The sequence below is a fragment of the Saccopteryx bilineata genome, chromosome 3 (assembly GCF_036850765.1).
Source record: "Saccopteryx bilineata isolate mSacBil1 chromosome 3, mSacBil1_pri_phased_curated, whole genome shotgun sequence".
In the NCBI taxonomy this organism is placed as follows: Eukaryota; Metazoa; Chordata; class Mammalia; order Chiroptera; family Emballonuridae; genus Saccopteryx; species Saccopteryx bilineata.
In genome coordinates this window covers 79340078-79366048 of record NC_089492.1, presented here as the reverse complement: position 1 = coordinate 79366048, position 25971 = coordinate 79340078, and the positions used below count along the sequence as shown (strand labels likewise).

The 25971-nt window shown below is 38.1% G+C and overlaps 1 protein-coding gene across 7 annotated transcripts in view; it reads right to left on the bottom strand.

The window, feature by feature from the left end:
- RALYL (RALY RNA binding protein like) overlaps positions 1 to 25971 on the bottom strand; it is a 632627-nt gene that overhangs the window by 75000 nt on the left and 531656 nt on the right. For all 7 annotated transcript variants that reach the window (XM_066266414.1, XM_066266415.1, XM_066266409.1 and 4 more), the window contains one exon: positions 17330 to 17493. In XM_066266414.1, the coding sequence (XP_066122511.1) occupies positions 17330 to 17493 (164 nt within the window). The remainder of the gene's footprint in view (positions 1 to 17329; positions 17494 to 25971) is intronic.

Sequence of the window (25971 nt, the reverse complement as noted above, 5' to 3'; positions counted from 1 at the left end):
AAAAAGAAAACTACAGACCAATATCTCTAATGAATACTGATGCTAAAATACTAAACAAAATACTAGCAAATCGAATACAACAACATATTAAAAAAATAATACATCATGATCAAGTGGGATTCATCCCAGAATCTCAAGGATGGTTCAACATACGTAAAACGGTTAACGTAATACACCATATCAACAAAACAAAGAACAAAAACCACATGATCTTATCAATAGATGCAGAAAAGGCTTTTGATAAAATACAACACAATTTTATGTTTAAGACTCTCAACAAAATGGGTATAGAAGGAAAATATCTCAACATGATAAAGGCCATATATGATAAACCATCAGCTAACATCATATTAAATGGCACTAAACTGAAGGCTTTCCCCCTTAAATCAGGAACAAGACAGGGTTGTCCACTCTCTCCACTCTTATTTAATGTGGTACTAGAGGTTCTCGCCACAGCAATCAGACAACACAAAGAAATAAAAGGCATCCATATCGGAAAAGAAGAAGTAAAGGTATCACTTTTTGCAGATGATATGATCCTATACATCGAAAACCCCAAAGAATCCACAAAAAGACTACTAGAAACAATAAGCCAATACAGTAAGGTTGCAGGATACAAAATTAACATTCAGAAGTCAATAGCCTTTCTATATGCCAACAATGAAACAACTGAGAAGGAACTCAAAAGAATAATCCCCTTCACGATTGCAACAAAAAAAATAAAATACTTAGGAATAAACATAACAAAGAATGTAAAGGACTTACATAATGAAAACTATAAACCATTGTTAAGGGAAATTGAAAAAGATATAATGAGATGGAAGAATATACCTTGTTCTTGGCTAGGAAGAATAAATATAATCAAGATGGCTATATTACCCAAAGCAATATACAAATTCAATGCAATTCCCATCAAACTTCCAATGACGTTTTTTAAAGAAATGGAGCAAAAAATAATCAGATTTATATGGAACTATAAAAAACCCCGAATAGCCAAAGCAATCCTAAAGAAAAAGAATGAAGCTGGGGGCATAACAATACCTGACTTCAAACTCTATTATAGGGCCACGACAATCAAAACAGCATGGTATTGGCAGAAAAATAGACACTCAGACCAATGGAACAGAATAGAAAGTCCAGAAATAAAACCACATATATATAGTCAAATAATTTTTGATAAAGGGGCCAACAACACACAATGGAGAAAAGAAAGCCTCTTCAGTAAATGTTGCTGGGAAAACTGGAAAGCCACATGCAAAAGAATGAAACTGGACTACAGTCTCTCTCCCTGTACAAAAATTAACTCAAAATGGATCAAAGATCTAAACATAAGACCTGAAACAATTAAGTACATAAAAGAAGACATAGGTACTCAACTCATGGACCTGGGTTTTAAAGAGCATTTTATGAATTTGACTCCAATGGCAAGAGAAGTGAAGGCAAAAATTAATGAATGGGAGTACATCAGACTAAGAAGTTTTTTCTCAGCAAGAGAAACTGATAACAAAATAAACAGAACGCCAACTAAATGGGAAATGATATTTTCAAACAACAGCTCAGATAAGGGCCTAATATCCAAAATATACAAAGAACTCATAAAACTCAACAACAAACAAACAAACAATCCAATAAAAAAATGGGAAGAGGATATGAATAGACACTTCTCCCAGGAAGAAATACAAATGGCCAACAGATATATAAAAAGATGCTCATCTTCTTTAGCTATTAGAGAAATGCAAATCAAAACGGCAATGAGATACCACCTCACACCTGTTCGATTAGCTATTATTAGCAAGACAGGTAATAGGAAATGTTGGAGAGGCTGTGGAGAAAAAGGAACCCTCATACACTGTTGGTGGGAATGTAAAGTAGTACAACCATTATGGAAGAAAGTATAGTGGTTCCTCAAAAAAGTGAAAAAAGAACTACCTTATGACCCAGCAATCCCTCTACTGGGTATATACCCCAAAAACTCAGAAACATTGATACGTAAAGACACATGCAGCCCCATGTTTATTGCAGCATTGTTCACAGTGGCCAGGACATGGAAACAACCAAAAAGCCCGTCAATAGATGACTGGATAAAGAAGATGTGGCACATATACACTATGGAATACTACTCAGCCATAAGAAATGATGACATCAGATCATTTACAGCAAAATGGTGGGATCTTGATAACATTATATGAAGTGAAATAAGTAAATCAGAAAAAAACCAGGAACTGCATTATTTCATACATAGGTGGGACATAAAAGTGAGACTAAGAGACATTGATAAGAGTGTAGTGGTTACTGGGTGGGGGGGAGGGAGGGAAAAGGGAGGGGGAGGGGCACAAAGAAAACTAGATAGAAGGTGACAGAGGACAATCTGACTTTGGGTGATGGGAATGCAACATAATTGAACAAGGTAACCTGGACATGTTTTCTTTGAATATATGTATCCTGATTTATTGATGTCACCCCATTAAAAAAATAAAATTATTTTAAAAAAATATATTAATAGATAATGAGAGTATTTATATATATAATTATAATTATACACACATATATATCTATGTACACATGTATATATGGCTTTTCAAAGAATTATATATAGATCTTGTTTAGATTGGGAGCAGCAAAATGTTCACGGAGTAGGCGGACATTCCAACTCTCACCTCCCAGAACCAAAGTGGATTACAACTTAATTTTAAGAACAATCATCTTGAAAAACTAACTTTGAACTAAACTAGAGTATTCTATAACCAAGGATCACCAAAAACCACACTGAGACTGGTAGGGAAGGCAGAGACATGGAAAGGGCTTCCCTACTCTCAGGAGTGAGCAGCAGCCCAGAGGTACTCTTGCGGTTAGGGTTTCCCAGAGAGTTGTGGGTCCTCAGCCCCAGGACTAGAGCCTCAGCCTAGAGCCCCAGAGACTAGAAGAGATGTATGAACAGTATTTAGCTGAGAAAAGAGCTGGGATACTGTTTGAAAGTAAAAGACAGAACTCTCACACCCAGGCTATGACTTAAAGGGTCCGCGCCCAAAACCTTGCTCACAGCCACTTACCCAGGGTTCTAGGAGTAAGGAGTGCCAAGATGACTGGAGTTGCCAGGAGAGTTTAATTTCAGAGGCACAGGGAGAGACACTTAGAGAGACAGCCACCCTAACCCCTGGGCTGAGTCACTCCCCAAATCTAAAGTGACCATTTTTCCTGGGAGCAGCAACACCAGCAAAAGGAAGAAATTACCCTGCCAACCAGAGGCTCTTCTGCTCTAGTCAAAGCAAAGAGGTGCTTAGAAGCAGGGAGCACATTAGGGACACAGGTAGTGAGTGCTGAGGTCTGAGCTACACTGCCCACTGACGCTGCTGAGTACTCTCTGGAGGGCGGTCAGGCTGGCAGTGGCAGGGTTGGCAGATGGGGCCGGGATGGTCTGAGTGCGCATGCTTAAGACTGCCCAAAGTAGCAGAGGCCAGGGCTACCATGGTGGCAGCCCGAGATGGCAGCAAAAGCCTGCCTGCAGTGGTGGAAGCCACGGCGATGGGCTGGTACCAGCAGCGCCCGAACCTGAAAGTGTGAGTGGTGGTGGTGGGCCAGCAGAAAGACCACACGTTGGGGACACAGAGGCCACACTCACTGAAATCCTGTGGCCACACCCTTCTTAGAACTGAAAAAGAAGATAAATAAATAAATAAATAAATAAGTAAATAAATGTCTGGATAGAATGACTCTTGAGGCTAAGGGGTAAGCCAAATCCAATACCATACCTAGTCTCTGAATTATAGTACTGAGGCCAACAAGTAGCCAGCAATAAGAGGCAACAGAAAGTGAATCTCAGGGGAACTTGAAATTTTAAACGAACTTACCCCAGGCCAAGAATAGATAAAAACTAAATTATGAGTGCAGCTGATATTTACAATGGCACGTGGGCCCAGCAGAGGCAGCCATAAGATCTGGATCACCTGTAGCTCTAAAAAGGTTGACAAGGGCCAGTCATAAGCAGAGACCCCCACTGGTCTACACCAGGCTCTGGCCAGGGAGGTCCAGGGAATGCACATCCAGTGGCTAGATATGGCGAGCATCAGTTCAGAACCTAACCTAACAACTCTTGTTAGAGGGGTATCATAAGGAAGGGCTCCTCACACCAGACCTAGCTAGAACATAGAAAATGCTGACACAAATAGCAAAATGAAGAGTGACAGCAGACAAGTAGCCAGCAGTGGATTATAAACGACAGCTGATACTAACCCAAGAAGATCTAGAAACAACACAACTGAAAATTGGAGGCAGACTATACCAATCCTAGACTGAGCTACAAACTACACATCCAAAGGAGGAATCTACACACAGACAAAATGGGAAGACATAAAAATGCAATCCAAATGAATCAACAAGAAAAATCCTTAGAAAAAAAAACTGAATGAGATGGAAATAACCAAATTACCAGATGCAGAGTTTAAAATAATGATTTTAGGATGCTCAAGGATCTTAGAGCAACAATGGATGGACATAAAGAGCACCTAAATAAAGAGATAGTAAGCATCAAAAAGGACATTGAAATCATAAAAAAGAACCAGTCAGAAATGACAAATACAATATCAGAAATGAAGACTACACTAGAAGGAATTAAAAGTAGGCTGAATGAAGCAGAGGATTGAATCAGCAATTTAGAGGACAAGATAAAAAAAAAAGCATGAAAGCAGCGCAGCAAAAACAAAAGAGCCTCAAAAAGTCTGAGGAAGGAAGAATAAACATCATTAAAATGTCTATATTACCAAAAGCAATTTATAAATTCAATGCAATACCAATTAAAATACCAATGACATACTTCAAAGATATAGAACACATATTCCAAAAATTTATATGGAACCAAAAAAGAACATGAATAGCCTCAGCAATCTTGAAAAGGAAGACTAAAGTGGGAGGCATCACACTTCCTGATATCAAGTTATACTACAAGGTCATTGTACTCAGAACAGCTTGGTACTGGCATAAGAACAGGCATATAGATCAATGGAACAGAATAGAGAACCCAGAAATAACTTTATGGACAACTGATATTTGACAAAGGAGGTAAGAGCATACAATGGAGTAAAGACAGTCTCTTCAACAAATGGTGTTGGGAAAACTGGACAGCTACCTGAAAAAAAAGGAAACTAGACCACCAACTTACACCATTAGTAAAAATAAACTCAAAATAAATAAAAGACTTGAATGTAATCTGTGAAACCATGATTATCTTGGAAGAAAACATAGGCAGTAAGTTCTCTGACATCTCTCGCAGCAATATATTTGCTGATTTATCTCCACAGGCAAGTGAAATAAAAGACAGGATAAACAAATGGGACTATATAAAACTAAAAAGCTTTTCCACAGCTAAAGACAATAAAAACAGAATAAAAAAACAAACACACAATGGGAAAACATATTCAATAATACATCTGATATTGGGTTAATAACCAAAATGTATAAAGAACTTGTAAAAATCAACACGAGGAAGATAAACAATCCAATCAAAAATGGGCAAAAGAAATTAATAGACACTTCTCCAAAGAGGACATATAGATGGCTAATAGGCATATAAAAAATGCTCAACATCACTAATTATTAGAGAAATTCAAATTAAAACCACAATGAGATACCACCTCACACCAGTCAGAATGGCGCTCATCAACAAAACAACACAGAATAAGTGCTGGTGAGGATGTGAAGAAAAGGGAACCCTCCTGCACTGCTGGTGGGAATGCAGACTGGTGCAGCCACTGTGGAAAACAGTATGGAGATTCCTCAAAAAATTAAAAATTGAACTGCTTTTTGACCCAGCTATCCCACTTTTAGGAATATACCCCAAGCACACCATACCACTGTTTCAAAAGGAGAAATGCACCCCCATGTTTATGGCAGCATTGTTCACAATAGCAAAGATCTGGAAACAGCCCAAGTGTCCATCAGTGGACGAACGGATTAAAAAGCTTTCATACATATATAAAATGGAATATTATGGGGCCACGAAAAATAAGGAAATCTTACCTTTTGCGACAACATGAATGGACCTGAAAACTATTATGTTAAGTGAAATAAGCCAGGCAGAAAAAAAAAATATCATATGACCTCACTCATTTGAGGAATCCAATCAACAATGTAAACTGAAGAAAAAAATTGAGACAGAGGAGAGATCAAAGGAACCAGAATAAAAGAGGACAGAGGAAAAGGAGATGATAGGAGGGCATAAACCTGAAGGGAAGGGGGGAGGGTGCTATGAGGAGGGGGGCAAAGGAGATATTGAGGAGAATACGGGGGAGGGAGGATGCATTTGGGGCAACACTAGAATCTATGTAAACAAAATAAATTAAAATCAATTAAAAAAAGAGAAGAGTGAAAAGGAATAAAAAGACTGAGGAAACTCTAAGAGAGCTCTGTGACAACATGAAGAGAAACAACATCCTCATCATAGGGGTTCCTGAAGGAGAAGAGAAAGAACAAGGATAGAGAACTTGATTGAAAGAATAATAGCTGAAAATTTCTGTAACTGATGAAGGAAAAAGTCACACAAGTTCAAGAAGCACAGATAGTCCCATTAAAGAGGAACCCAAAGAGGCCTACACCAAGACACTTCATAATTAAAATGCCAAAATTAAAGAATAAAGAAATACTAAAAGCTGCAAAAAAAAAAAAAGCAGTCAATTACCTACAGAGGAGCCTCCATAAGGATGACATCTGACTTCTCAACAGAAACACTAGTGGCCATAAGGGAATGGCAAGAAATATTCAAAGTAATGCAAAAGAAAACTCTACAACCAAGACTTCTTTATCCAGCAAGGCTATCACTTAAAATTGAAGGAGATATAAAAAGCTTCCTAGACAAAAAAAATAAAACAAAAAAACACTCAAGAAATTCATTATAACCAAACCAATGTTGCAAGAAATGTTAAGGGACATGTTGTAAACAGAACAAAGGGAAAAAAATATAAAAAAGAAGAATGTAGATTTAAAGAATAAAATGGCAAGAAACAACTACATATCAATAATAACCTTAAATGTAAATGGATTAAATGCTCCAATCTAAAGACATAGATTAACTGCATGGATAAAAAAAACAGGAACTGTATATATACTGTCTACAAGAGACCCATCTCAAAACAAAAGAGACACACAGACTGAAAGTGAAGAAATGAAAAAAAAAATTTCATGCAAATGGAAATGAAAAAAAAGCTGGGGTAAAAATACTTATATCTGACAAAATAGACTTTAAAACAAAGGCTATAGTAAGGGGTAAAGTAGGTCACTACATAATGATAAAGGGAGCAATCCAATAGGGAGATATAACCATTTTAAATATCTATGTACCTAATATAGGAGCACCTAAATACATAAAACAGATTTAGATGGACATAAAGGGCGAGATCAACAGCAATACTATAATAGTAGGGGATTTTAATACCCCACTAACATCACTAGATAGATCCTCAAGAAAGAAAATTAACAAAGAAACAGCAACCTTGAAAGACACATTAGATCAACTGAATTTAATAGATATCTCAGAACCTTTTACACTAAAGCAGCAGAATATACATTCTTTTCAAGTGCTCATGGTACATTCTCTAGGATGGACCACATGCTAGGACACAAAATGAGTCTCAATAAATTTAAGAAGATTGAAATCATATCAAGCATCTTCTCTGATCACAATGGCATGAAACTAAAAATCAACTACAATAGAAACACTGAAAAACATTCAAACACTTGGAGATTAAATAGCATGTTATTAAATAATGAATGGATTAATGAGATAAAAGAGAAATAAATAATTTCCTTAAAACAAATGAAAATAAACATACAACAACTCAAAATTCATGGGACACAGCACAAGCAGTCCTGAGAAGGAAGTTCATACCATTACATGCGTACCTTAAGAAGCAAGAAAAGCCCAAATAAACAACCTAACTGTACATCTAAAAGAACTAGAAAAAGAACAACAAACAAAGCCCAGAGTAAGTAGAAGGAAGGAAATAATAAAGATCAGAGTGGAAATAAATGACATAGAGGCTAAAAAACAATACAGAAGATCAATGAAACCAAGAGCTGATTTTCTGAAAAGATAAACAAGATTGATGAACCTTAAACTAGATTCACCAAGAAAAAAAGAGAGAGGACTCAAATAAATAAAATTAGAAATGAGAGTAGAGAAATAACAACTGACAGCAGAAATACAAAAGATTGTAAGAAAATACTATGAAGAACTGTATGCCAAAAAGACTAGACAACCTAGGCAAAATGGACAAATTCCTAGAAACATATAATCTTTCAGAAATCAATATCAATATGGAAGAATCAGAAACACTAAATAGACTGATTTCATCAAATGAGATTGAAACAATTATCAAAAAACTCCCAACAAACAAAAGTCCTGGGCCAGATGTCTTCACAGGCGAATTTTACCAGATATTCAAAGAAGAACTAACTCCTATCCTTCTCAAGCTATTTCAAAAAATTCAAGAGGGAAGACTTCCAAGCTCCTTTTATGAGGCAAGCATAATCCTCATTCCAAAACCAGGCAAAGACACCAAAAAGAAAGAAAGTTATAGACCAGTGGTAGTCAACCTGGTCCCTACTGCCCACTAGTGGGCATTCTAGCTTTCATAGTGGGCGATAGCGGAGCAACCAAAGTTTAAATAAAAAGATAGATTTAACTATAGTAAGTTGTTTTATAAACATTTATTCTGCCAAACTTAGCAAAAATCCAACATAAAGTACTTGGTAAGTAATTATTATTATATGCTTTAACTTGCTGTAACTCTGCTTTATAAATTTTATAAAGTAAAGTTACTTTCCTACTTTATAAATCACCATTACTGTAGAACCGGTGGACGGTTAGAAAATTTTACTACAAAGAGAGATACAAAAGTGGGTGGTAGGTATAAAAGGGTTGACTACCCCTGCTATAGGCCAATATCCCTGATGAATTTAGATGCTAAAATTCTCAACAAAATATTAGCAAACAGAATCCAGCAATACATAAAAAAATCATACATAATGATCAAGTTGGATTTATTCTGGGGAGGCAAGGCTGGTGCAATATTTGTAAAACAATCAATGTGATTCATCACATAAACAAAAGGAAGGAGAAAAATCACATGATAGTATCAATAGACACAGAAAAAGCATTTGATAAAATCCAGCACCCATTTATGATCAACATTCTCAGCGAAGTGGGAATACAGGGAATGTATCTCAACATGATAAAGGACATCTATGACAAACCCACAGCCAACATCATACTCAATGGGCAAAAATTAAAAGCAATCCCCTTAAGATCAAGAACAAGTCAGGGGTGCCCCCTTTCACCACTCTTTTTCAACATAGTTCTAGAAGTCCTAGTTATAGCAATTAGACAAGAAGAAGAAATAAAAGGCATCCAAATTGGAAAAGAAGAAGTAAAACTAGCATTATTTGCTGATGACATGATACTGTACGTAGAAAATCCTAAAGTCTCAGTGAAAAAACTACTGGACCTGATAAATGAATTCAGTAGTGTGGCAAGATATAAAATTAATATTCAGAAATCAGTGGCATTTTTATACACCAACAATGAACTGTCTGAAAGAGAAATTAAGAAAACAATCCCCTTCACCATTGCAACAACAAAAAATTAAAGTAGCTAAGAGTAAATTTTACCAAGGAGTTTAAAGATTTGTACTCAGAAAATTATAAAACATTGATAAAAAAACATCAAAGAAGATACAAACAAGTGGAAGTATATACCATTTTCATGGATAGGAAGAGTAAAGATCATTAAAATGTTTATATTACCTAAAGCAATTTATAAATTCAATGCAATTCCTATTAAACTACCAATATCATATTTCAAAGGTATAGAACAAATATTCAAAAAAATTATATGGAACCAAAAAAAAAAAAGAACATGAATAACCTCAACAATCTTGAAAAAGAAGAATAAAGTGGGTGGTATCACACTTCCTGATATCAAGTTATACTACAAGGCCATTGTACTCAAAACAGCTTGGTACTGGCATAAGAACAGGCATACAGATCAATGGAACAGAAAAGAGAACCCAGAAATAAACCTACACCTATATGGACAATTGATACTTGACAAAGGACGTAAAAGCATACAATGGAATAAGGACAGTCTCTTTAACTAATGGTGTTGGGAATATTGGACAGGTACTTGCAAGAAAATGAAACTAGACCACCAACTTACACCATACAGAAAAATAAACTCAAAATGGATAAACTATTTAAATGTAAGTCATGAAACCATAATCATCTTGGAAGAAAACATAGGCAGTAAGCTCTCTGACATCTTTTGCAGCAATATATTTGCTGATTTATCTCCATGGGCAAGTGAAATAAAAGACAGGATAAACAAATGGGACTATATCAATCTAAAATGCTTTTGCACAGCTAAAGACAATAAGAACAGAATAAAAAGACAAAGCACACAATGAGAGAACATATTCGACAAAAAGTCTGATAAGGGGTTAATAACCAAAATTTATAAAGAATTTGTAAAACTCAACACCGAGAAAGTAAACAACCCAATTAAAGACTGGCCAAAAATAATGAATAAACACTTCTCCAAAGAGGACATACAGATGGCCAATAGCCATACGAAAAAATGTTCAACATCACTAATCACTAGAGAAAAGCAAATTAAAACCACAACGAGATACCACCTTACACCTGTCAGAATGGTGCATATTAACAAAACAACACATAAGAAGTGCTGGGAAGGATGTGAAGAAAAGGGAACCCTCCTGCACTGCTGGTGGGAATGTAGACTTGTGCAGCCACTGTGGAAAATAGTATGAAGTTTTCTCAAAAAATTTAAAATGGAACTGCCTTTTGATCCAGCTATTCCACTTTTAGGAATATATCCTAAGAATACCAAATCACTGATTCAAAACAAGGAATGCACCCCCATGTTTATCGCAGCATTGTATACAACAGCCAAGATCTGGAAAAAGCTCAACTGTCCATCAGTGGACAAATAGATTAAAAAACAGTGGTACATATATACAATGGAATACTATGGGGCCATGAAAAAGAAGGAAATCTTACCTTTTGCAACAACATGGATGGACATGGAGACTATTATGCTAAGTGAAAGAAGCCAGGCAGAGAAAGAAAAATATCACATGACCTCACTCATATGAGGAATCTAATGAACAGTGTGAACTGAGGAACAGAATAAAGGTAGAGGCAAGATCAAAGGGACCAGAGCGAAAGTGGTCAGAGGGAAAGGGGAGGAGAGGATGGGATCAGAGAAGGGAAAGAGATTAGTGAAATTACATATACATAACACAGCATTATAGAGAGCGGGACAGCAAATCCTGAAGGAAAGAGGCGTTCAGATAAGGGGTGAGGGCGTTGGGGAGAGGGGTCAAAGGGGGTCGGGGGGAGGGAGATATATTTGGTGGGACACTTGAATCTATGTAAATGCAATAAATTAAAATCAATAAAAAATTTAAAAAGAAAAAAATATAGTAAACTTGAAAGTGTGAGGTTTTATAAATGTATCAGGAGAAAGTGCCGGAAAACTATCTCTGTATATTTGGATCAAGAGAAAGTTGTTAAAAGTAACACCCAAACCAGAAACTCTAACAAAGATGGTAAATGGATTTGGTTAGGGAAGAGAAGTGAAGGAAGGAAGGAAGGAAGGAAGGAAGGAAGGAAGGAAGGAAGGAAGGAAGGAAGGAAGGGAGGGAGGGAGGGAGGGAGGGAAGGAGGAAGAGAGGAAGAGAGGGAGGGAGGGAGGAAGCACAAAAGAAGATATATCAGGAAATAACATTATATATATTATACATACCAAACAAGTTTACTATCCTTAATATAACAGACACTTACAAATGAGAAAAATGGGCTAAACATTGGTACAGATAATTCACTAAAGAAAAAAATGGGTAGTTAATACTTTTGTCATTAGATGAAAATAAAAAAGTGGTTTTCATTTTGGAAAAAAAAATTATTTAGATTTATGTTTCACTAAAATGACAATCATTTACAGTTAATTGAACCCCTCGATGTGTAAAACTATATGAAATCTATATAGCATCGATCACTCTATTGTCTTTCATACTAATACTTCTATTAAAATTAATACAATAGGAGAATTCATATATTCACTCCAAATTTCAATTAATTATTGTACTAGATGACCCTTAACAAATATTTTCACCCCATAATTAATCTAATATTTCTCCTTATTACTTATTTATATCTTCTCAGGTAACAAGGTAGTCTGGTGTGCACAGTTCCAAATGATTATTGCTAAGAAATGAAACACACAAAATTTATTTCATAGTGTTTCTGGTTCACTTTGGGAAGTCCAGGTCCAGGCTTGGCCTCCCCTGAGGACTATCACCCTGTCTGAAAAGCAGAAAGAGGTCAATTTAAACCACTGGTTCCACCAGCCCTAATAGGAATAGTGACAACAGACACTAGGAGGTGGCAAATCAGCACCAGGCACAGAATATTGGGAAACGGAAGATACATAGTATAGAAATATGGAACAGAAGCTGGGAATAGAAACTGTAACATTTATGGATAAAACCCAACTTTTTCTGGGGGAGGTAAGGTGCTCTATGCAGAGGCCAGGATGATATAAAAGCATTTTAAAGTTCATGTTTGGGATGGGAGTTAGAATGGTATTGTTTGATATATACAGATTTATTTTATAATGATTTACTATGTTAATAAAGCCACTAGTGGACTGTCTAAATTAAACTAGTTGTTGAAGAAGAAACAGGAATTAAAAGAAAATTCATTAAGGAAGCAAAAGTAAGAAAAGGAAAAGAGAAGAAATAACACATTGCCACCTGACACAAGGGTCAAAGGAATATAACACAATATATTACCTCATCAAACAAATGTAAAATATTTAAAATTCTCCATAGAGAACAAAGACTTTCATATTGCTTTCAAAAACAAATTCCAGGTATATGCTGTTTTTTTTGGAAATATACAAAAAAATATAGTGACATGGTTCTGTGTTGATATATGTTCCTCAGAAATATTTGTTGAAGTCCTTATCCCTGGTACTTGTAAATGTGACCTTATTTGGACACTGGTCTTAGCAGCTGTCGTCCTTAGCAGGATGAGGCCATTAGGTGAGCCCTGATTCAACGTGACCAGTGAAGTCCTAAGAAGAGGAGAGACGCAGACGCAGACAGACACGAGGACAGCACATGGCGGTGGAGGCAGAGACTGGAGGGCTGTGTCTGTAAACCGAGAGCATCTACGAATGCCAGTGCGGCAGAGACCGAGGCAAAGGCCTGGGGCAGCCTGGGCCCTAGAGCTTCCAGAGAAGGGGAGCACGGCTCCACTGACACCCTGATTTCAAATGTCCAGCCTCCAAACTTCTTGTTTTTAAATCATTCAGAGTGTGACCATTTATTTCAGTAACCCTAGGAAACTAATATACAAGGAAACGCTGAAACTAAATATATAGAAGAAAAATGCACCCCCCCAAAGCCACATTAACAAGGTCTCAAATGAAGTAAGTATACACAAGGAAAGGCTGAAACTAAATTAATATATAGTAGAAAAATGCAACCAAAAAAAAAGTCACATCAACAAGGGCTCAAATGAAGTGACAGAGTAGACTTCAAGGCTAAAAACAGTAAATGTAAGAATTATAATTCTGCACCTGTAACATAGGAATGATAATAATACCTCACTTATGGGGCAGTTATGAGGAACAAATAAGTCAATATCTGTCAAGAGCCTGAATCAATAACCATCACAAACACTAAAAAAATGTGAACTATGGTTCTTTTTCCTATTATTATTATAAACTATTGCATAAAAATCATCTAAGCAACAGGGGATATAAAAATAAAACCCAAGAAAAGAGAAATTTCATAAAATTACCATTGTGGTAGAGTTTTAACACTTTCAGAATCTGACATCAGTTTGCTCCAAAAGTGCAGGTCTATGGAGGGTTTGGGTAACACAGTCCACAAGGGACACACATATCCACCATCTTACACTAAAAGCAGAAAACATATTACAGAACCGACAGACATTCTTTTTTTGGGGTAATTTTCTGAAGTGAGAAGTGGGGAGGCAGAGAGCCAGACTCCCACATGTGTCTGACCAGGATCCACCCCACATGTCCACCAGGGGGCATTGCTCCAATGTGACCAGAGCCATTCTAGCACCTGAGGAGGAGGCCATGGAGCCATCCTCAGCACCTGGGCCAACTTTGCTCCAATGGAGCTGTGGCTGCAGGTGGGGAAGAGAATGACAGAGAGAAAGGAGAGAGAGTAGGATGGAGAAGCAGATGGGCGCTTCTCCTGTGTGTCCTGGCTGGGAATTGAACCCGGGACTTCCACATACTGGGCAGACGCTCTACCGCTGAGCCAACCAGCCAGGGTCCAACAGACATTCTTAATAAGATCCTCACAAAGATTTTCATCATCTTATTCTCTCTCTGTGATCCAATAAAAACTAGAAATAAAGAAATTTTAAAAGTTCAAAAACAACCACTTGAATACTAAGATATTTACTGTAAAATAACCTCTGGAGTCCACCAGTATTCTCTGAACTCTGGGTTGATGGTACAAGGTCACTATGTGGCTGAGTCTACACAGTTGAGCCACATTTGCAGAGAAAGCCACCAAAGCGGGAAGTACCATCTCCTTAGGGGACATTTCCATAGTACAAGGGTGTATCTAGTTGTCACAAAGGTTGAGGATGGCTATTGGCATTGGGGTGTGGGGATCAGGAATAATGAATGTTCTGCTCAGCCCAGAACACTCAGGCACAATGAAGAACTGCTGTGCCCAATAGGCCAATAATGTTGCCATTGATAAACTTGGTCTTAAAGGCGACTGCAGGGCCAAGAATCCACAGATTAAGTTAATATTGCCCTGGCAGATTAAAAAATTTTATATAAACCGAGCAGGTAATCCAGTGCTCAACTTTCCTCAGCAAGAACCGAGTTTAAGAACTTTCTTCGCTTTTGACAGTAATCTGCGAGCATTTTACACTCTGCCTAGAGAGTATTGCTGAAACCCATTTTCTTTTATTACTAAGACTCAGAAAGGGAATTCATATTTATCTACCCACAGAACAGATAGATATATGGGTGAAAAACTACATAGGAAGCTGTAAATCTATTTAATTAGCTATTAAGGGTGATATTAGCCAAGTCAAATTCTCAGTCACATTCGGAGCAAACCAAACTTTTATCAGAGTTACCAGACTCAGTGCCTTCCTGCTGTCTGAGCTAATTGTTTTGTATGTTTTCATGTAAAAACAAAGCATTTTGGCAATGACTCTGTCTTAGCACTCTGGTAGTACTACAAGGTGAAGGGCAGGGTTTTAGAGTAGATGTAGCGTCTGGTATGAGAACAAAGAGGCTGGTCCAGTCTTGGCTCCACCATTTACCAGCCCTGTGACTGCTCTGTGTTTGCTCATTAGTCACATTGGGATGACAGTATCCACCTGACTTATCTTAAAGAGTCGGGATGCAGAGGAACCACCAAGTCCCTAAAAGGGCCTCCCAAGCTGCATTGAATCTCACCTCCCTCTACCTCTCTGAACCACACTCTGAGCCATAATTCCCTTCCCTGGCTCTGCTGCACCTCACTGGCTCCCTTGTTGCTCCTTGACTTTCCCAATTTAACATGTGTGTGTCCATCATCCCCTCTGCCCGGAGCACTCTGCCCTGACAGGAGCAGTCTCCTACTCACACACTTTCTTGAGGTCTCTGTTCTCATGTCACCTTGTCTGAGAAGTTGTCATAGACCATCCTATGACAGAGTTCTCTTGATTTTCTCTGTTGCTTCATTTTATTTTTTGCTTTGATGTAGTGACGCTCTACCGTGTACTACCTCATATTTTAATTTGTTTGCTTATTGTCCTTCTCTTCTCCACTAGACTGTAATCTCAAAGAATGCAGGAATTTTGCTCTTTCTTCTTTAGGAATAATGTTCTAATAACAAAGTTGAGTTTTTCCTCAATCAGTCTATGTAAAAATTTAGACATATGTTTAGTTAGAAAGTTTGTGTTTTAACTTTTTATCAATGTAAAATGATGCGTACATTATTTTATTTTTATGACATTAAATATGTTCTCAGACACGTAACTCTTGAAATGATTTAGAATACCACACAAATCACGCATTTAACGTCTTTACCTTCTCATCTGCCTGCCTTCATTACCCTGGTGCCTTTACAAACACTCAAACATGTACTAATTTTGCATAATGTTCCTCTGAAAAGATTGTATATGTGCTCTATACAGAAGTGAACTTGTTTATTCACTGAAAGCAACACGTTCCATTTAAGGACTTTAATGTGCCACAAACTAAGTGGGCCAACACTTTGTTATTTGCTCAGACAAGACAGTTTTCAAACTGGTCCTGAGTTCTTGTCTATCATGGTTGTGGGTGTATCCCTCCTCTTGTCCCCCAAGACACCCTCCATGAATTGTGGTGGAAAGCAAATACCATTTCTTTTTTTTTTTTAATTAAAAAAAATTTTTTTTTTATAATTTTATTTTTTTAATGGGATGACATCAATAAATCAGGATACATATATTCAAAGAAAACATGTCCAGGTTATCTTGTTGTTCAATTATGTTGCATTCCCATCACCCAAAGTCAGATTGTCCTCTGTCACCTTCTATCTAGTTTTCTTTGTGCCCCTACCCCTCCCCTTTCCCTCCCTCCCCCCCACCCCGTAACCACCACACTCTTATCAATGTCTCTTAGTCTCACTTTTATGTCCCACCTATGTATGAAATAATGCAGTTCCTGGTTTTTTTCTGATTTACTTATTTCACTTCATATAATGTTATCAAGATTCCACCATTTTGCTGTAAATGATCCGATGTCATCATTTCTTATGGCTGAGTAGTAACAAATACCATTTCTTATCCATGTTATATTTCTCCAGTATGCTGTATACCAGTGATCCTCACCCCCCACGCCAGAGACCGATACCAGTCCATGGTCCATTTGGTACCAGTCCGCAGAGAAAGAATAAATAACTTACATTATTTCCATTTTATTTATATTTAAGTCTGAATGATGTTTTATTTTTTAAAAAAATGACCAGATTCCCTCTGTTACATCTGTCTGAGACTCACTCTTGACGCTTGTCTCGGTCACATGATACATTTATCCGTACCACCCTAAAGGCCAGTCCGTGAAAATATTTTCTGACATTAAACCGGTCCATGGCCCCAAAAAGGTTGGGGACCTCTGCTGTATACAGCAGACACTCCATAATGGTTCAGCTGACTATTGAAAACATGCCTTCATGTGGTGATGCTCAGCCCCACCCCTCCATAAAAGGAAACACAGGAGAGTCCTTACATTTGGAGCCTGAGGAGGAAGCCCCGCTGACAGTGGATCTTGATCCCCCTTTCATGGAAAAGACTCCCTTTCCCCTGCGAGTCGTCGTGACAGCCACCCTGGGGCGCTTCAGGGGGATGACTGCGCGGGGAGGTGGGGGCACACGGCCGTGGTAATCGAATAACCTGCACAAAACACAGACACAAAATACGGTGAGACTGGCTTTGCCTCAGCGTTCCATCAGACAGGGCGGGGGATGAGCAAGAGAATGGCCTCGTAGGAAATTCAATAAATGTGTTGGTTATCGTTCTTTAATATTTAAAAATATGTATTTACTGAAAGATTAATTTTTCCAAAGAAATAAAAACATAGTCTGTGCTTCCTGGACATTAGGATATGACTCTCTAGTATGAGCTCATCTGTCAGGTATGAGAGGATATATATATGCCATGAGATTTGTTGAAATTACACTGATCTTGATGCCCAAGTATATGTGTTTGTTTGGTGTAACAGATTTATCCTTCTTAGAAATCTGCCTTTTACACAGCAGACACCTGTTAGCACATGAGTGTGCAAAGAGGAAAAGGTCACATGAGAATCTGGAGCAAAGCAAAGAAGATTATTGCCTGGTCAGGAAGCAGCTCATAGGGCGAGAAAATGAGAAGATGAGCTGAAAGCAAACAGCTGGGAGGGGAGAATGGCTATGTGCTTGCCTCTGGCTAAGGACTTCCTAGCAAGGAGAGGCTCCCTTGTAGGAAAAGGGGGCTAGCTTTGATGGATATGGTGTTAGCATGAGACAAACCTGCTGACTGAAGTCCTGATAGGAGTATTCATCTGGAAACCTCTTTATTATTCTGACCATCTGTTAGATGTGCAAAGGGAGACTAGAAGTATTTGTATGTTCGGCTATTGAAAACTTCTCTAGTAAGAAAAAACCCACATAAAACTCTTAGAAGCTTTAGGTGAGTAGTGAAAAATGACACACACCACAACTGATGCATTCCAATTAAACAATGAAAGGAATAGATGATATTGACTCACTTGTATAAATAAATAAGTCATAGATTCAAATGTCTCCTATAGTTTATAATACAGACACCCAGACAACAAATTTTTGTGTGACTTAGTACATTTGGAAGCATAAAGGTCAGAAAAAATATGAAGATAAATTTACTCATTCATTCAAAACCATTTGGCAGTGAACCACATGTGTTATTACACTATAGATTATACAGAAAATAGAATGATTATTACATATTTACTGTGACATCATTATGCAGGTTACAGTCTCATAATTGCTTTAAAAGGGGCAATAAAATAGTATGAAAGATAGAATTAAGAAAACTACAACAGGAAGAAAAATCTTTAAAACCTTCCACAATAGGTTACTTTACAAAGTTACATCTTATTTACACATACAGATAAAAATGGGATCATTGTTTTTGGAAAATAAGACATGATAGATAATAACAATTAAGATTGGCTGGTTTCCAAATATTCATTCACTCAGTTGAAGGAAAAAAGGTCATACATGAACTACATTTAAAGCTGAACTCAGTGTTAGGACTGTCCAGCATTAGAAAGCCAAAGTGTTCAAAAACGTTTTGGAAAAAATACTGTGGACCAATGAAGATCCCTGGAAAGGAAGAGAAGTGCAGTGAGAGTTGAAGGGAGGCACTGTCCTCTGCGAATAGGCAAAGTCTAGAGCTGAGAAACTGCTCGCAAAGAACAGGTCACGGGTGTCCCTGCACATGGCTTGCGTGGCAGTGTATGCAGGGTGACTGACTACTATGGATGTCCTCCCTACCTCCTGGGGCTAGAGAATCAATCTTGCCCCCCATTTCTACCATGAACAAGAGCTACATTACTTCTTTATATAAGTTGAATACCCAGAGCACCTTAGGTCAGTGACCAAAGTACGAAGGCATTTTTCATGAGTGACAACATCCAAAGCTATTGAGGAAGAAGATAATGTGGCAATCAACTCACCTCTGCCAGGGCAGATGCTGCCTGGTGATGAAAGGCTAGCGCTTTGGAGGGACAGTTGCCCCAGGCCACGGAAGTGCAATCTAGCAGGTCATTAAATAATCTAATCCATAAACTTGGTAAAGTAAATTTCTAAAGTGGCCCTGGACAGTTGGCTCAGCAGTAGAGCACTGGCCTGGCATGTGGAAGTCCCAGGTTCAATTCCCAGTCAAGGTACACAAGAGAAGCAACCATCTGCTTCTCTACCTTTCCCCTCCTCCTTCTCTTTCTACTTCTCTCTCCTCCTTCCCCCTCCTTCTTCTCTCTCTGTCTCTCTCTATTCCCCTCCTGTAGCCATGGCTTGAATGGTTCAAGCAAGTTGGCCCTGGAGCACAGAGGATGGCTCCATGGTCTTGCCTCAGGCACTAAAATAGCTTGGTTGCTGAACAACAGAGCAAGCCCCAGATGGTCAGAGAATCACCCCATAGAGGGCTTGCTGGGTGGATTCTGATCAGGATATTAGCCGGAGTCTGTTTCTATGCCTCCTCATTTCCCATGTAATAAAAAAAAAGAAGAAGAAAATTTCTAAAGTCCAACTAAAATAGATAATGGTGCAAGAATGCTATAAGGAAAATTCAGGCTAAGTAAAGCCACTGTATTCACTGCTACTTCAGTGACAATGCAATCGAAGAACAGTTTATAGAGAACTGAAATGTCTGTCAACATCTCTACTGCTTACCCCACCAAGAATCACAAAGCCTCTGATGTTGGCCAGGCCTGATCCTGCACTGAGAAAAAAACAGCTGCACTTATGACATACAGTTAGTATGGGACATGCATTTGAGCAACAATCTCAGTATATGTGTGTCCTTTGTTGGTAATTTCTACCGAGTATAGCCCTGTTCCATTTTTCATGTGCCCATTTCTTATTTGGACTTCTGTTTGCTTTAATAATATTGGAGACATATAATTTTATTAAATAACAAAATCTAAAAATTGGTAAATAATTTTAATATTAACTTACTTGATAAAATAGACATACTGTCTCTAGGAAGAATAAGGACATTAGCTATTAAAAATAGCTGCTTTTTGGACAAAGGCAATTCAATGGCATATTGACATATAAAGTGAATATAATTTTGAATATTATTTTTATTTAAAATTTGTTATTATTAAACTTGAGCAAAATAGAGCAACAGTTTAGAAAAGAATACATGAAAAAAATCTCAACTCCCAGTCTCACATTCTTTTTTTCTTTTTTTTTTTTTTACAGGGACAGAGAGAGAGAGTCAGAGAGAGGGATAGATAGGGACAGACAGACAGGAACTGAGAGAGATGAGCATTAATCATCAGTTTTTCGTTGCAACACCTTAGTTGTTTCTTGATTGCTTTCTCATATGTGCCTTGACTGCAGGCCTTCAGCAGACCGAGTAACCACTTGCTTGAGCCAGCGACCTTGGGTCCAAGCTGGTGAGCTTTTTTCTTAAGCCAGATGAGCCTGCGCTCAAGCTGGCGACCTCGGGGTCTCGAACCTGGGTCCTTCCACATCCTAGTCCGATGCTCTATCCACTGTGCCACCGCCTGGTCAGGCCCAGTCTCACATTCTAAAACAACTATCATTCTCTAATCTTTTTTCTACACTAATCAATATTTTTCACATAATTAAAAATATAATATATGTATAGTCACATTTTCTGGCTAATTCTCTTTATAATAAACATTGTCCAGCATGCTCAATGGTCTTCTCATGTTTATTTTAATTGCCGTGATTAATTTTTGTGTGTTAGATGCAGCACATTCTAATAAATCATAGTCTGATGGAGTCTTCATTGAATGCCTATTTTTCACTGTCAGCTCATGTGATTTTAAACTTCAAGAGAAAAATATAACAGTTACATAGAGTTTTCTCACTGAACACTAAATTTTCATTTTAGATAAATAGTGAGTTCAAGAATTGGCAATTACCTATTACTTCTAAATTTCCTTCATGAGAAGACTTCATTTTCCTTACTTATGAACTAAAGCTTATAGTCACTATGTGCTTAATGCTAACAAAATATGTGGATTGGACAAGGGGCTAAATCAATGGGCTGCCCGCAGCCAAACCCCGAGAATAGGGTTGTGGCCATGTTCTCACTGGGCCCCTGGAGCAAATTAATGATCAGAAACCAAGGGACCAGAGAACTTCCTGGGACTTGATTCAACTTTGAACCCACCTCTTCAGCACTGCTTAACTTTTGACAGATGTACAGTCTATAAAACCAAATTAAAGTGCCTATTTATTTTAAAATAAGGATGTATATATTTGAAAACCACATAGTTATTTTTATAACCTTTTAGTATATCTCTTTTTCTCTACTGTTTGAACTACTCAAAATTCATTAATTCTTCCTATAATTTCCACCCTGACTTCAGATAAGTTTTTGGTTACAACTGATCAGAAGCTAATTTTTAAAGACTCGTTTCACTCGAGACCAGTAAATGAGTAATTTATATTTCTGTGGGTTTTTTTGTTGTTTGTTTGTTTTGTCATTAAACTTCTCTAAGATTATCAGTAAAGTCCTCCACTCCCCAAGTCTTGGGGAAATACATCTTGGAAAGGCCTTTAAGGTCAAGTGATTGAAATTTTGAATGATTTTTCTTGCAATATTTTGACCTTAACATAATTTTTGTATTTTGTACAACTTTGCTCTCTGCTATAGTTTGTACAGAGTTTTGGGTAATTAAAAAGGTAATACATTTGAGTGGTAATAAAATAAATCATCAAGTCTCATAATTCTGCAGTGTAGGTGTTTTTGAGCCATATTGCCCATGAGGAAAACTTACAAAAAATGGGAGGATGTAATTTGCCCAAATTTAAGCCGTCAACACAGGCACATCTAGGCTGGAAACTCAGGTCTTCTGTCTCCAAATCCTATACTCTGTCAATTATCCCGTGCTGCTTATTTCCAAATGTTTTTGGTAGAAGGCCACTCTTACCAGCGGGTGATTAAAATTTGCATAATGACATAGACATTGCCTCTTGCTAATATGCTTTTCCAATATTCATGAATATAGACTGTGTTCCACAATCAATGATCTGAAACAATTGCAACCTAGGGTGTTTTTGTTTTGTTTTGTTTGTTTGTTTGTTTTTATGAACTGCAACTCTAGCAGCTTCTCTTCTGTTAATTTATAGGAGGTCAGAAGGGCTCCAGAGTTGAGCGATGGCCACTGGATTCATTTACTGGGAATGTGTTTTCTCTGTGGTCAAGCGCCCGGGGCATTTCTTCTTCCCTGTTAACAGAAGTTCACTTGTTCCCAGCGTTTCAACTACTCAATGCTCTTCCAGATGCTAGAGAACAGAGGCTGCTTCAAACTGCTCACATCTCGGAAATTGAAAACATTTCCTGGGGGTGATTCAGTGTGATTTTGGCCACACATCTCCCTTTGCTTTACTTGGAAGAATGTCTATATTTATGTTTTGTTTTTAATAACATGTAAAGTCTTTGATGTAGAGCCATACTTGACCTTTCAGAAGAAAATACCATTGAAGGCTATAAATTCCTGCCCAGTGCTTTGTGTGATATAAAAAGATAGATGTTCAGAACAGCCACTTAAGCCTTCTTCAGTGATGCTCTTCATCAACCCTAAACTCATGGACAGACGTGAAATTAGTCTTTGGAAAAGTTACTGCTGGGCCCATGTATTAGAACAACCACAGTAAGATGGAACTTGCCATAAAGAAACTTTATAAACATTTAGAACTACCTAAGGGTTGGAAATTTCCAACTATGTGCATTAGAATTCTCAAATGAGGCAGGCATCATCAGGTGATGGTGCCATGGAAATGCATGTCAGTTCCCAAGCTATAATCCCCAGTTTAAGTCATGTCTTTAGTCACAGCTGGGTCAGGACTCTGCAAACCATACCCACAAGGGACCTGAGGGGACACAGCAAGACTGGGGCAGGAAGAGAGGACATGCTGCTTACTGCCCGCTTCCTGTCCTTGCTTTGGGGTCTTGTTCCTCTTACCATCTCTCTGGCCCTGTTTTTCTCTTGGCAGCACCTGTTTGTTCCAGCAGCAATGGCTGAACCCAGTTAGAGGGAGTTTGCCACACTGGCTGCGAGAACAGGACCTTCATGTCCCTGGAAGAGGGCAGGGTCCCCCTTTAGGCTGAGCAGAAGACCCCACTCACAGTGCCAACTCTAAAAGTCCCTTTTTCTTTTCTTTTCTTTTTTAGGTGAGAAGAGGGGGAGTAGTGAGGCAGACTCCTGCATGCACCCTAACCAGCAATCCCAGCTGGGGCTGATGCTTGAGTACTGAGCTATTTTTAACACCTGAGGATGATGTGCTTCAAGGGAGCTAGCCTCAGCGACTGGAGCCATGCTCAAACCAATTGAGCCACTGGCTGTGGGAGGGCAGGAGGTAGAGAAGAGGGAGAAGGAGGGGGGAGAAACAGACGGTTGCTTCCCCTGTGTGCCCTGTCCAGGAATTGAATCTGGGATGTCCATATGCTGGGCTGATGCTTTATCCACTGTGCCACCAGCCAGGGCCTGACCATTACTTTTTCTGCATTAAGTTTTGACCATTTCCCCAAGCCTAGAGGAGGAACCTGTTTCTCTCAGTTGCTAAATTCTTTCACAGTTTTCTCTTTGCTTTCTCAGTTCCTTAATATGTCATTAGGCAATTTTCACATACAATCATCCCTGTGAAATATAATGGTGCAATTTATGCTTTCCAGACCCAAAACAAAGCCACCTGGGGTTAAAGGAAATAGCTGAGATCTCTCTCCCTGCAGGTCAGTGTGGTCAACTGAACTGGAGTGCCCTGGGGCAGGGGCATTGCAGTGGACTGTTATGGAAGAACACCTGACCAACCAGCTTGTTTCTGCGTCACTGGGACTTTGCTGTGTGAACATCAGTATAAGAAATCCATTCTGCATCATCATCAGTGGTTACTGCTAACTGCCCTTAGTAGCTAACACTGATGAAGCACTAAAAATACATCAGGTGTAATGCTGATTGTGTATATACTTTCATTTAATCCTCAGCACAGCCCAATGAGGCAGGAATTAATTTCACGCTCACTTCATGGATGAGACAACAGGGTTTGTGGTATTAAATAACTTGTCCAAGTTTGCACCACAATAAAAATAGAAAAAAGAATTAACCAGAGTATCGCTTATGAGGAATCACTATGGCTAAAATTGTTAGCGTGGATTTTGGGAGCTATTTATCTTGTCTGACCTCTCTGTTCACAGGAGCCAGTGTTCACAGGGAACTTGTGACTCTCTCCACTGTGGCAGGCGCTTCTGTCTTTCTCAGCCAAGTGCGAAAAGTGGAAAAACATAGGAGCGCAGCTGCTTAGACAGCCTGCTGACAATACGACCACATTGAACTCCTCTTGCATGCTGACACGTCAAATTGTATATAAGACAAAATAAATTATTTGGAAATTGTTCCGAGTTAGCTATTTTTCTGTGTAGTGGAGAGTTATCTAAAAGCTTCAGACTCTATAATTGTTTGGCTGATAAAAGTTCTTGCTCTTTGGCAGGTAAGCTTTTCTAGCTTCTATCTATCTATCTATCTATCTATCTATCTATCTATCTATCTATCTATCTATCTATCATCTATCATCTATCTATCTCTACCTATTTGTCTAATGAGATCTAATCTAATTAGTGACTTTATTGAGCTATGATTTATACATAGCAAAACAATGCAGATTGTGGCTTCTTTGAAAGGTGAGGGAACTACAACCCTGACTGCTTGCTCAAAGCCTAGGCTACTGCCATCTAGACTGAACTCCACATTAGCTAGAAATTCTCAAAATGTGGAAGCAAGTCACATGTTATAACAGGGGTCGGGAACCTTTTTGGCTGAGAGAGCCATGAGTGCCACATATTTTAGAATGTAATCCTGTGAGAGCCATACAACGACCCGTGTACATTACGCATTATCCAATAAAAATTTGGTGTTGTCCCAGAAGACAGCTGTGATTGGCTCCAGCCATTTGCAACCAATGAACATGAGCGGTAGGAAATGAATGGATTGTAATACATGAGAATATTTTATATTTTTAACGTTATTATTATTTTTTATTAAAGATTTGTCTGCGAGCCAGATGCAGCTATCAAAAGAGCCACATCTGGCTTGCGAGCCATAGGTTCCTGACTCCTGTGTTATAAAATATTTAAGAGATTATACTACTCAAACAACATCATACTGACAGACTAACAGACGATATGCATTGATTGAAAACTTCACTTGTAGCAATTAGGACAATGTCCGCAACTCACAAAAAACGTTATGTTAGAAAATGTTTTTAAAATTGTCAAACACTAAAATTTTGCAATAGTTTGAAGACTCTAAATGTTATGTTTTCTTAATAGTAAATGGATTATTTTAATGCTGTCAGAACTTCACATCATTTTTAGGACAAATTATTATAAGCTTTTTGATACTTAAAATAATAAAGTTTACAGAAATAATTTGAGAAAATAATTCCTAAAAACTCATATATAGTCATAAAAGGATAACTAGTGAAATAACCTGTTTAAGTCAGTAGTTGCACACAGTTCCAAGTGTGGCCCCACACTGCAATGCAGAGCAAGTGAACAGTGTATTTTACTGAATCGAAACAATCTAGCATTTTCAATGTGTCATATGAAAACAGATGTATTTTAGAAGGTTGAAGTCATTCTCTGAGTCTATAA